We start from the raw sequence: 12,875 nt of genomic DNA on the forward strand, positions 1-12,875 counted from the left end.
CAACTGGGCAAAGAGGCAAGTGTGATGTGGTGACGACTCGGGGATCCTGTAATGAGCCTGCAGGCTGAGCTCAGCACAGTGGAGCTGGTTTATTGATTATTGGTTGTGGCAGGTGAAGGAGCTGCAGGAACAGTTGAGGCCTGAGGTGATGAAGGTGTGTAAACTGGCCTCAGTGTCTTGAAAATGTAAAATAGTCTTTTTAAAATAAAGATGAAAAAAATACAAGACTGCACAGGTTTTATGGTGCGATTATCAAAGCTTCCATTACTTTCATACCAGAAGCCAAAATCGTCTGCACTAGATTCACGTGTTTCAACAAGGAACTAGATTTATTCTGTCTGTGCTGGGAACCAGTGATGACTGTCCGACTGGTTTGAGGAAAGGTGGCGAGCATTTTTTGACATCACAGACATGTAGTAACTGTGTAACATGCATGGATCAATGCCTCTGATAGGCAGGTACACCAGGGTGTCGTCGGCGTAGAGACAAATAAAACACCACAGCTATGTCTACGCGTACACAAGGTAAACCAGTGGCCATCTTGACATTAATGGGTCGGACCACACCCATCATCACACACAGCCTTCATTTCGATCTCATCCAAACACCTGGAAGGTTTCAGGATTGCATCTTGAACAGTCCACAGATACATAAACAAATAAATTGATCTACGATCTACTTCCTGCTACAGTAGGTGACACATTTTGGCACAATGTCCAATGTGGTTTCTCCTGTCCAGTGCCTCTGTTTGTTGTGACGAATGGTGTCCAAGGTGGCATTAAGGTTTAGAAGAATAAGGACTTGACACATCCTGTCATCTGCAGCCATAAAAAGGTAATCAGAGGTCACTGTGCTGCGTTTGCAAAAGCCAAGCTAAAATTGAATTTAATATGGACGGTATATACAATTCAAATATTAATCAATAGTCATTTTTACAGTTTCTGGAAGGTGAATTATTATTATAGACTTAAGGTTGTTACCCTTATTATTATTACATTGTCAAAGAATAAATATTGTGATTGAATGCTTTACATTCTCACCAAACGTTTATCCTCAAGATCTGATCAACATGAATTCACTTTCACACAAAATATTTACAAAGCCTATTTTTTAAAGTATTCAACATTTCACAGTGTTTAAATCCATGTTGCCTGGCTTGTAGTCTTCTTCTTCACTGGTTTTGTTGAGGCATTGTTTTGCATCGCAACACTTTACTGCCACCTGTTAACTCCACAGTGCAACTGTTACTACAAGTCCAAAACTTTTAAGCTGTGGTTGTTGTTGCATTATCACCAGTAAACTGAGGATCACACTGATTTACTTCAATTAGAGCATGAACTAAATTAAAGCAAAAATCATAAAACCCCGTCCAGTTTCACAGAAACACAAACTCACCCGTCAAAACAAACAAAAGTCAAACGTCTAAGACATTCTGAAAAAAAGCAACCATGAATGAGTGTCGGAGTGAGAGTCCATCTGATGCCTTCACTGCTGCTCGTCACGTTGAGCTCAGTATGGTTTCCTCTGTTCAGACACATGAAAGCATAAATACAGAAATTAAATATTGGTTTGATGGTTAATTCAAGACACAATAAATTTGTTTTCATTTATTTTCTTACCTGCCCTGACCTCTTCTTTACTGTGGAGGAAATATAGATTGTATTTATTTAATATAGGCATAAACACAGTGTCACATGATTTTAATAAAGATGTTCATTATATTATTCTATACAATAGGTTAAGGTCAATGCAATGGAGCTGCAGCTATTGTTATTCAGTTTTTTATCTGAATGGGCTCTATGCACAGCTCCACTACTTCCTGAATTTAAGGCAGCTCTTTTATTTCCTGTCTTAAACTGATTAATCCAGGTGTGTCTGACCATTGTGACTACTCAGACACACCTGGATTAACCAGTTTGTCCAATAATGTAAGACAGGACATAAAAGAGCAGCCTGCAGTTCAAGAAGTAGCAGAGCTGTGTATAGAGTCTACTGGTTGCCTTATGAGTTTGTGAAAGAGGGGCAGATTATACAGGTTATAATATTATTCTTCTTTCTTCTCCTTTTTATTCAAGATTTGTATTTACATTTGATTGTTTTATTTGTTCAATTAATTATATTATATCACTATGCATATTTTGAATGGAGCAATGTAATGAAACAAACTCCCTTAGTGGGTTTTATTTTCACTCTGGTTCTGATGATGATGTCATGCTTCACACTCACCTGAGTACAGGTAAATCAGCATCATGCACAGGACTCCCACCAGAGTAATCACGACGACACACAACATGAGGTTGCTTGGCTCTGGGGAGAGAGAACAGACAGGTGAGAAGACGTCAGGTGTCAGTCGTGTTCCTCTGCTGCCACCGTGTGGTAGCTCGTTGGTACTACAGGTGGGTTTCCCCTCTCACCTTCCACAGTGAGGATGAAGCTCTTCTTGATGGGCATCCTGAGGGAGCGGTGAGAGACGCTGCAGGTGAACTGTCTCCCCGAGTCTTTGAGCTGAGCCTGGCGGTAGAAGAACGCCGACACCGAGTACGTCTTGTCGTTGTTGTGTTTGTGGCTCGACAGCAGAACGTTCGGGAGCTGTTTGGGCAGAGGAGCGCCGACCCTCTGACCTACCGCCGCCGGGTCCTGCTCGTACCAAACGATCTCCACATCCAGAGGGTAGTAGTTCTCTGCGTCGCAAATGACTTTGTGGTCCTCGCCCTCCTGCAGGACCAGAGTAGGTCCAACGTTGATGGAAACTCGAGGAGGCTCTGAGGACAGGAGGGTAAGAGGTTTCTCCAACAATCAATCAATAACCTTTTGAGATCTATGCTGCTTACTTTCCATATGGACACATAGGTTTGTTATAAATATAATTACATTTCATTAGTATGATTGTATACCAGTTCAGGGTTCCCACTCTTTTTTTTTTTTTTTTTACATTAAACTGTAATGTAAGGTGGAGGCTTAAAAATAAGCCCATTGTGGCTTTTTGCCTCTCCCTGCACTGTCCTATTGTTACCTATTCATATTTTATGTTGCAAAAATAAAAATTCAAAATTCAATTAAAAAATTCTTGAAATCACTTTCCAGGACTTTTCCAGGATATTTTCAGCTGCTACAGTCTGACATGTTATCACGCCATACACTAATACATCCCTGTCCCATTCAGGCTTTGGAGAATTGTTCTTTTCGACAGTTGTACCTTATTTGTATTTGTAGATGTGCAATCTATAGCTCTAACTTATTAAATAATTGCTTAAATGCTTAGAAATGATATGATAACTCGCTAGTTTTCTCACCAGGTACTTTGTTGGAAATGTCAAAAAGAGCTCTGGAAGCTGATGTCACAATGTGATAAATAATTTTCCAGAACAACTTAAGAAAATTTGACTTTTTTTCTCATTTTCAATTCCATGACTGGAAAATTTTCCAGGTTTTCCAGGTTTTGAAGAGCACATGGGAACCCTGCAGTTATGCCACTCTCTCACCTTCGATTTGCAGATTTACATCCAGATTGACGAACAGTGGATTCACTGTCACTGAACAAATGTACGTCCCTTCGTTGTTGATCTTGGTGAGGGGGAGGACGTAGGACATGTCCCCGGCTGCCAGGCTCTTCGTGCTGACCCCCGACCCCTCCGTTTTCCCCGAGCGGCTGTTGTGTCTGAAGAGTTTGTTTCTCTCCCCGCGGTGTTGGTAGTGCCACTCCACCGTGATGTTTGGACTCTTGTGGTCCAGAGCGAACTGGCAGTGAAGCTTCTGTTGGGAGCTGAGGGTGGCCTTCACTGATGGAGACTGTGTTTTAATCACCATAGCAACTGTGGAAACAAGTGAGACAGATTTTAGATGGTTTTAGTAGGGATGCTCCGAGCGATCGGCCGTTTTGTACCCTAAACAGTGTTACAGGCCTTGTGTTATGTTCACATTATGTTTGTTTGCCTGCTTGTGCTTTTTGTTTGTGTCCAGGCCCTCTTACTTCCTAGACTACATAGGGGACCGCTGCTTGCTTACTAGCAGGGCTACACATAGTAACTGTTTTAGTGAGTTACTCAGATGAGTATCAGGAGACATGACGATCAGCAATCCAATCCTCTATTGGCGATTGAGAGGACGATTGACAATCATTTTTTATTTCTTGCTGTTATAAAACACGCACACGCTGCTACAGCAGTATAGCGCCACATCCATTGTGCTCTGGCTGAGCTGATTGTTGCTCAAATGGATCTTCACATATCGTCAGATGCAGGTGAGCAGTGTTAGTTTGCCTTACTTGGGAAGGAAATTTAATTTTATTTCATCTATTTATGTTTTGATCCATCAAATGGAACTAATTTTGAGTTGCTGTATAGTATTGGCTTGTTCTTGACAGAGCATGTAATGTGTAGCCTAATCAAGTTTTGTGTTACTCAAATAAAAAAGTTGTCTGTGGTACTTAAAGATCTTGATTGTATTGTATCTATTTCAGTAAAAGTGTTTTTATTTCTTTAGGTGGTGCACAAGGCTAGATCGTAAATACAGATACAGATCTGTATCGCCAGATTTATGATTCCTGTGATCGGTAATCAGATCAGCTCCAAGAAATGCTGACTGGAGCATCCCTAGGTTTTAGTTAACCAGCATTATGGGAGCGGTGTTATTAAAAGACCGTGGGTGTTACCTGTGGTTGTGAGGATCTCTTTGTCGGGGATGGCGGGCCAGCTGCGGTAGTCCTGCTGTCCTGGAGGGGGCTGGTCTGACGGGTGTCTGAGGAAGCCGGTGGCTGTGAACAGGCCTTTACTGTGTTTGATGGTGCAGCTGAACCAGCGGTTGTACTCCTGGGGCTGCTGGACGGGCCAGCGGACGTGGATGCCCTCAGTGCTGTACCTGCGCACCTCACACTCCAGCTGCTCGGCCTCTGCCCCCTCCATGTAGCGCCGCAGGTCGAGTTTAGATCCTAAAACAGAATAAAATGGAGTGAAAAACAATAGAATACAAGAGAGAAGATAGGAGCTCTGAGTCTGTGACGTTAACGTGGTGCAGGGCTTACCACCGGTGACCAGGAAAGTGATGGCCTGTGGGTTAACAGGAGAGTCTCCGCTCTGACCAAACTGCAGCATGGCCTCTCTGTGGATGAGCTGAGTCTCATAGTGACCCTCGTTATTCAGAGTCACTCGCTCATCAATGAACTGACAGGGCAGCCATGACAGCTGATGGACACTCAGGACTCCTGAGAGACAAAGAACAACACACAACCAATCAGTGTGGACTCCTAACATACAGTTCATTGCAAGATGATATGGTTTATATGGGTGTATGGTATGATATGATACAGTGCAGTAATTGTATTGTATCATATAGCTAGTATTTTATAGCATATGGTGCAGTAAGTTAGGTAATACAACTAATAGTACTAAGTAAATGTGACTATGGTATAGTATTGTAGGCTACTGTATTGGAGTACAGCAGAGAATAGCAATATGGTGCAGAAAACTACATCATAGATATAGTACAGCAGAGTATAGCATAACATAGTACAGTTGGACAGTACAGTGTAGCGCAGAAAACTACGTCAAGTCAATACTATTAGTGCAGTACAGTACAGCGTACAGTATTACAGTATGTTGCATGGTAAAGCGTGGTATGGCATGGCATAAGCATAGTATAGTTTAATACGTAGTACAGTGTGTGCAGTAAACTACAGCAGTGTACAATATAACAATGTTTTAGTATATTACATATAGCATAGTAGGCCTATAGTAGCCTACAGTACAGTGATCATTTAATTCAAGTTTAAGCTTGTTGACATACGCACACCAAACCGAAACACCACAAACGACTCAGTGTGCGACGCTAGTCTGTAACTCACCTTCACATAGGTACATGTAGAAAATGATCTTTAGGATCAAACCCATCATGATTGTGCATTGGTGGATTCAGAAATCCCCTCGTTCAGGCGCGACGCGGCGGTCTGTTCACAGCTGAAGTTACTTTCACTTTCACCTTTCTCGAAACAAAACCTGCAGATCTTGTCACGTGATCTAAAATATCACATTAAAGTCGGTTCATCATGGTTTATCTAATATATAAATTAAATACAAACTGTGTACTAAACAGGTGGTGTTATTATTAAAGTCGTGTAAACATAGTGCTGTGCAACTAAACGCCATGTTCCAGTTTGCACATGGGTTCATGTTGACACCGTCAGTTCCCGGTTCGTCCTGCGGCGGCGCTGTGACCGCGGCGGGTTCCTCTTGCTTCTGGAGTCGTTGACCCGGAACAGCGGAATAAATTAAATACAAAAGTTTTTTTTGTATTTAATTTATTAATTTGTTTTTTAATTTAGCTATATGATACAATACAAAAAGGCACTTTTGTACAAAAGGGATACCTCACTTTAAAAACATCTGAGGAGCAGAATCAAAGCAGACAACACTTCTGGTAAGCAATTTACTATCTGAAGAAAAGATGATTCATGTTGTCAAAGAATAAGGACTTTATAGGCTACACACACCATCATCGGCAGTAGTTAAAAGGTTGTCAGAGGGGTGATAATTAGGCAAAAGACAAACTAAAATTAAATTAAATTGTTAATTTTTACAGTTCCTGGAAGGTAAATTATATTTATACACTCCAGGGTTATGTTTGTAGAGACTTCAACCTAAAGAGCCGCTGAAGCCGCTTTTATTTATTTATTTATTTTTTACCCATAAAGATGCCACTAAATATGGTAACATAAACTAAACAATCAAAATAAACAACACCAAAATAACCCTCAACCTTAACCATCAGAAAAACACATTCATGGCTCCTACAATGTTGTTATGAACACCCGCTCTTTTGTAAAGTGCCTTGAGATAACTTTGCTGGAAACTGGCACTACATAAATAAAATTGACTTGACATGGCCCTTTTCATTATTGTTACATTGTTAGTCAACAAATAATCAATACATCTTCTTCAATAAAAAATAATAATAAAAAGAATTACTTCATTAATCCCCAAAGGGAAATCTATTTCAGATTCAGCATTTCTCGCCAAAACACCCTGAGTTCATCCCTGACAAACACATTTAATGTTACTTCCAAATAAAATAAAACGCCTATTTTTAATAAGTATTTTACATAATGAAAGTGCAGTGCAGTGCATTGTTTTTTGGGTTTTTTTGTGTGGTATTTTTCTGCATACTGACACTTTACCGTGACTTGTTGATCACTGAAGGAGCCTGTACCATGTGTCCAAGCCTTTACGCACAGGTAAACAAAATCTACCTGTTGAAAAATAGCTCCACAGTGCAACTGCAACTACGAGTCCAAAACTTTTAAACTGTGATTGTTGTTGCATTGTCACCAGTAAAGTGAGGATAACTGTTAACACACTGATTAACTTCAGCGTCACAATTTGAGCATGAACAAAATCAAAGCAAAATCATAGAGACTTTTAAAACAAAAACCCCGTCCAGTTTCACAGAAACAAAAACTCACCTGTCAAAACAAAAAATAAGTCAAACGTCAAAGACATTCAGAAAATAAACATGAGTGAGAATCCATGTGATGCCTTCACTTCTGCTCGTCAGTAGTAGGCTATGGTTTCCTCTGTTGAGACACATGAAAAACAGAAATTAAATATGAATTTGATGGTTAAGTCAGGACACAACAATTCTGTTTTAATTTAATTTCTTACCCGCAATAATTTATTTTTTGCTGTGGAGAAAATAAAGATAAAAATTACTCTTTTAGGCATGAACACAGTGTCACAGTGATAATGATTTAATGAAGATCTTCTTGTGTTTTCATTAGCAGTCAAATATTCAATCATAATTTCTCCCCTGGTTATTTTATACTTTACTCAGCCCTTTATGAACTGTAGTTTATACAGGTCCGGGAATAAGAAGTTTACATATAGTTTAGCAAAAGACATAAACATTTTTTCTCCATGTCTGACAGTAAAAGTAAACAAGAAAAAAAAACTAAAAACTGTGGATCATAACGGACCTAAAACTGGAAAACTTTCCTCAACTCTACTGTCAAATACACAATTGCTGTGAATTACGGTAATAAAGTTTTTTAGACTTTGATTCCAGTGATGTCATGCTCCGCACTCACCTAAGCGCAGGTAACACAGGACTCCCACCAGTGAAATCAGGACGACCCACACCATGAGGTTAAAGGTCAGGCTCCTTGGCTCTGAGCAGAGAGAACAGAGAGGTGAGAAGACGTCAGGTGTCAGTGATGTTCCTCTGCTGCCACCTTGTGGTAGCTCGTTGGTACTACAGGTGGTTTTCCCCTCTCACCTTCCACAGTGAGGGTGAAGCTCTTCTCAATGGGCATCTTGAGGGAGCGGTGAAAGACACTGCAGGTAAACTGTCTCCCTGAGTTACTGAGCCGAGCCTGGAGGTAGAAGGACGCCGACATCGAGAACGTCTTGTCGTTGTTGTGTGTATGACTCGAAAGGTGAAAGTTTGGGAGCTGTTTGGCCAGAGGAGCTCCGACGCTCTGGTCTGACACCTCCGTGTCCTGCTCGTACCAAACAATCTCCACATCCAGAGGGTAGTAGTTCTCTGCGTCGCATATGACCTTGTGCTCCCAGCCCCACTGCAGGGCCAGAGTAGGTCCAACGTTGATGGAGACATCAGGAGGCTCTGAGGAGAGAAGGGGGTAAAATTAGATTAAACATTTAAGGCCAAGAAGTTTCCCCAACATCAATACCCTCATCATCATGTTTCCTAGCACATCCACAGATGTATCTATGTTCGACTGAATGACAACCAAGAACAGTTTTGTGACAACTGGAGGGACAGTGGACAGCACGGAGAAGGAAACCCAGGAAATGAAAGGGTTAGCAGTCCAACCTGCATCATCTGCAAGGAAGAACCCTAACAAGCTACAGATTGACCCACCCTAATGGGAGCCAGAGGTGGGGGGTGGGGGCATCGGACGAAGTGGCCTCCAGCAAAGAAACATAAGCTGTTTGAGGGGAATGCAGCCAGAATCATCAAGGCAACAGCAAAGGGAGATGAAGAAGGATGACTCCAGAACTTGATGACTATCTTTACTAGTAGTTTTGGGGCTAAGAGGTGTAATATCCAATGTAAGGCTAGCAAGTCCACTTGCACCATGAACCGTAGAGCAGACAAGATCCAACAATTATCAAAAGAACGGCAGATGCTGGCGAAGCAGTTAAAGCCAACAAACTGCAGAAAGCCCTCTTGGATATACTAGGATGCAGAAGCAGGGGGTGTGGACCTGCAGGTCAAAGGCAAAAGCAAACTTCCAAGGAAGGAAAATATTTTGAGCCTTGGAGAGGGCTGCTACTGCTGACACACAATCAGGTTCTAAAGTCAGTGGCTGAGGCCATTCCCAGTGTTGTGGCCAACAACACATCCACAGCCACAGAACAATCCCTTTTGTAAGATTGCAAAAAAATACACGGCCACAGCCAACACCATTAGCCAACCTGCTCTCATCAGCATCAGTCTGGGAACTGCAGGTTGACTTGGACCAGCAACTCAAGTTTCCAGACCATGTAACATCTACCTCCTTGAGATCATATGTGGTGCTAACATCTAATTCTTTGAAGCAAGTCGTCTTATTGGAACTGACAGTCCACATGCACATTGAGGACCTGGATGTAGAGGCTTTGCTGCCCGCTCTCTGGGCAAGATTGACACCGTTTTCACAATATGAACTGCAAGGAAGACAACCATTAAGAGGCTGCAGAGGCTGCTCTAGGTGGATTTGGGCCTGATCAGCCCTGGCTGGGGCGCCTGAGAGAGGTTGTCTGATGTTGCGAGCCGAAACACCCGAGGATCTCAGGAAACACTCTCTCACCTTCAATGTGCAGCTTTACATCCAGACTGACGAACAGTGGATCCACCGTCACTGAACAAATGTATGTCCCTTCGTTGCTAATCGTGGTGTGTGGGAGGACGTAGGAAATGTCCCCGGCTGCCAGGCTCATCATATCGACCCCTAACCCCTCCTTCTTCCCTGAGCGGCTGTTGTAGCGGACGAGTTTGTTTCTCTCCCCGCGGTGTTGGAAGTGCCACTCCACCATGATGTTTGGACCCCTGTGGTCCAAAGCAAACTGGCAGTGAAGCTTTGGCTGGGTGTTTAGACGAGCTATCACTGATGGAGACTGTGTTTTAATCACCATGGCAACTGTGGAAACAAGTGAGAAAGATAGGTTTTAGATCAAATGCATTATGGGAGAAGTGTTACTAAAGGCCGTGGGTGTTACCTGTGGTTGTGAGGATCTCTTTGTCAGCGATGGCGGGCCAGCTGTGGTAGTCTGGTTTCCCTGGAGGCGGCTGGTCCGACGGGTGTCTGAGGAAGCCGGTGGCCGTGAACAGGCGCTCTCTGTGTTTGATGGTGCAGCTGAACCAGCGGTTGTACTCCTGGGGCTGCTGGACGGGCCAGCGGACGTGGATGCCCTCAGTGCTGTACCTGCGCAGCTCACACTCCAGCTGCTCGGCCTCCGCCCCCTCCATGTAGCGCCGCAGGTCCAGTTTAGATCCTAAAACAGAATAAAATGGAGTAAAAAAAACAAAATAGATAGGAGCTCTGTGTCTGTGATGCTAACATGCTGCAGGTCTTACCACCGGTGACCAGGAAAGTGATGGCCTGTGGGTTAACAGGAGAGTCTCCGCTCTGACCAAACTGCAGCATGGCCTCTCTGTGGATGCGCTTAGTGTCATAGTGACCGTCTTTGTTCACAGTCACATTCTCGTCAATGAACTGGCAGGGCAGCCATGACAGCTGAAGGACGCTCAGGACACCTGAAATACAAAGACCAACACACAACCAATCAGTCTTGACTCCAAATTTACAGTTCAGTGTAAGATGATATAGTTTAATGATCATTGACTTTCGCAAGACGGTGGAGTGTGTCAACACAACTGTCATCGACAACAAACTGAACTTTGAGGCAAACTGTGAAGCTGTTTGTAAAAGGGGACACCAGTGCCTGTACTGTTTGAGAAAACTGTTGTCTTTCCACATCGACAGAACCATGTTGACCTTGTTTTATTTGGCTTTTATTGAATCTGTTTTATCCTTTGTCTTGTGTCATGGTTTGGAAACCTGACGCAGACCATAGTTTTTCACTGTCTGGCTGAGAAAGACACCTGAATTTCCATACAGGGACTTTCTTTGACTTTGACTGTCCCTTAAAAATAAAAACTGAACCAAATTGTGAAATGGTCGACCAGGCTGATTGCAGAAGCCCATCTTTATCCACAACCCTTGTACACAAAACAGTTACAGAGGATGGCTGGCTCTGTCCTTTAATGACTCTTCACCACTCTCCCAACACTGAGTTTCAGTTGCTTCCATCAGGCTGGAAGCTCATGGTACCAGCCTGCTAAACTAACCCGTACAAAAATATTTTTATTCCAGCAGCCATCTGTCAAATTAACACGGGGAAGAAACTTGGAGAGCTGTTGGTTTTATTTGTTTGATTTTAGTCTTTTACCCCTGAGCACTGTTGTCACTTTATATGTAGGCTATGCCCTGTTACATGTCCTGTGCTGTTTGTAAATATCATAAATGTAAATGTTAAAGCTGATTCACTGCAAACAAAATTGATCTGAGGGTATAAAGTAACCTTTGACCTTTCAGCACAGCATAGCAGATAGTATTGTATTGTATCATATAATATTGTATGCAGAGTTTTAGTACAGTATGGTGCAGTACATTAAATACAGACATAGAATATTATAGTACAGTACTGTATGGCATAAGTATACTTTTGTAGAGCAAATATTGTGCTGTAAACTAAGACCATCACAGTATAGCATAATGAAATATAGTATTGTACAGTACAGTATAGTTAAGTAAACTAAGTAGTGGAGTAATAAACTACAGTATATTACAGTATATTACATTAGAGTACATTACATAATATGGTGCTCGGTATCGCAGTAGTACAGTGCAGTGTCCTTTAGTAAACTACTCCAGCAACACAATATGTTGCACAGTACAGCAGTAAATTAAGAACAGCATAAAAGTATAATGTAGTGAAATATAATAGTATACGTGCAGTAAACTACAGCGCGGTGTAGTGTAGAGCAGTGCATGCAGTATAATGTTTTGTTGTGCAGCGCTCATTTAATCGTGTCCTGCAAGTCGTGTTGACTGACACACAGAAAACACCACACCCACACATCTATATCTCACCTGGACATAGGTGCATGTACAGAAGGATCTTCAGGATTAAACCCATCACGATTGTACCGACTGGTAGAATCAGAAATCCCCTCGTTCAGCCGCGACGCTCTGATCTGTTCACAGCTGAAGTTACTTTCACTTTCAGGTTTGCAGCAACAAACCCTTTTGATCGTGTCACGTGATCTACAGTATCGCATTGAGGACAGTTTGTCATGTGTCTAGTACATAAATGAAATACAAACTGTGTCCTAAACAGGTGGCAAAATTATTAAAGCCGTGTAAACATAGTACAACTAAACGCCATGTTGCACAGTTTGCACATGAGTTCATGTTGACGGAGTCAGTTCCCGGTTCGTCCTGCGGCGGTGCTGTGACGTCGACGGGCTCCTCTTGTTTCCGGAGTAGTTGACCCCCAAGAATGAATGAACAATATGAGAATATGATGCAATACAAAAAGGCAGTTTTATACAAAAAGAATAAATCACATTGAAAACAACTGTGCAGCAAAACTTCAGGTATTTAATATTTTGAACATAAGGATAATGATTGATGATGTCAAAGGACTTTATCGGGCTTCATCATCCACAGCCGTTAAAAGGTTGTCAGAGGTCTAATAGGCCTATTTATGCAAAAGCCAAACTAAAATTAAACTATTTCTGGCAGTAGATGTACAATTTCAATTAAATTATTTTTTGCAATTCCTGGAAGGTGAATTAATACATATGGCCTATGATGTATC

The 12,875-nt window shown here is 42.1% G+C and overlaps 2 protein-coding genes across 3 annotated transcripts; both read right to left on the reverse strand.

Annotated features, from left to right (window-relative positions):
- Nucleotides 1-868: 868 nt before the first annotated feature.
- Nucleotides 869-6,178, reverse strand: LOC310995581 (tapasin-related protein-like). The gene is made up of 8 exons (XM_083984671.1): nucleotides 5,840-6,178; nucleotides 5,021-5,200; nucleotides 4,652-4,927; nucleotides 3,483-3,812; nucleotides 2,415-2,762; nucleotides 2,227-2,307; nucleotides 1,620-1,639; nucleotides 869-1,524 (listed from the first exon to the last, which is right to left on the reverse strand). The coding sequence occupies exons 1-8, from the start codon at nucleotides 5,886-5,888 to the stop codon at nucleotides 1,510-1,512; spliced, it is 1,299 nt and encodes a 432-aa protein (XP_083840797.1). The 5' UTR covers nucleotides 5,889-6,178; the 3' UTR covers nucleotides 869-1,509.
- A 221-nt stretch (nucleotides 6,179-6,399) lies between these two features.
- On the reverse strand, nucleotides 6,400-12,458 carry LOC310995368 (tapasin-related protein-like). Of its 2 annotated transcripts, none has more exons than XM_083984416.1 (8): nucleotides 12,146-12,458; nucleotides 10,567-10,746; nucleotides 10,209-10,484; nucleotides 9,800-10,129; nucleotides 8,263-8,610; nucleotides 8,075-8,155; nucleotides 7,653-7,672; nucleotides 6,400-7,534 (listed from the first exon to the last, which is right to left on the reverse strand). In XM_083984416.1, exons 1-8 carry the CDS (start codon nucleotides 12,189-12,191, stop codon nucleotides 7,529-7,531), a joined length of 1,287 nt encoding a protein of 428 aa, XP_083840542.1. In that variant the 5' UTR covers nucleotides 12,192-12,458; the 3' UTR covers nucleotides 6,400-7,528. The 2 variants fall into 2 exon arrangements, with proteins under 2 accessions (XP_083840542.1, XP_083840541.1); XM_083984415.1 differs by having other exon boundaries at nucleotides 7,519-7,564.
- Nucleotides 12,459-12,875: the final 417 nt, after the last annotated feature.

This window comes from Trachurus trachurus (assembly GCF_905171665.1).
Source record: "Trachurus trachurus genome assembly, chromosome: 13".
NCBI lineage: Eukaryota > Metazoa > Chordata > Actinopteri > Carangiformes > Carangidae > Trachurus > Trachurus trachurus.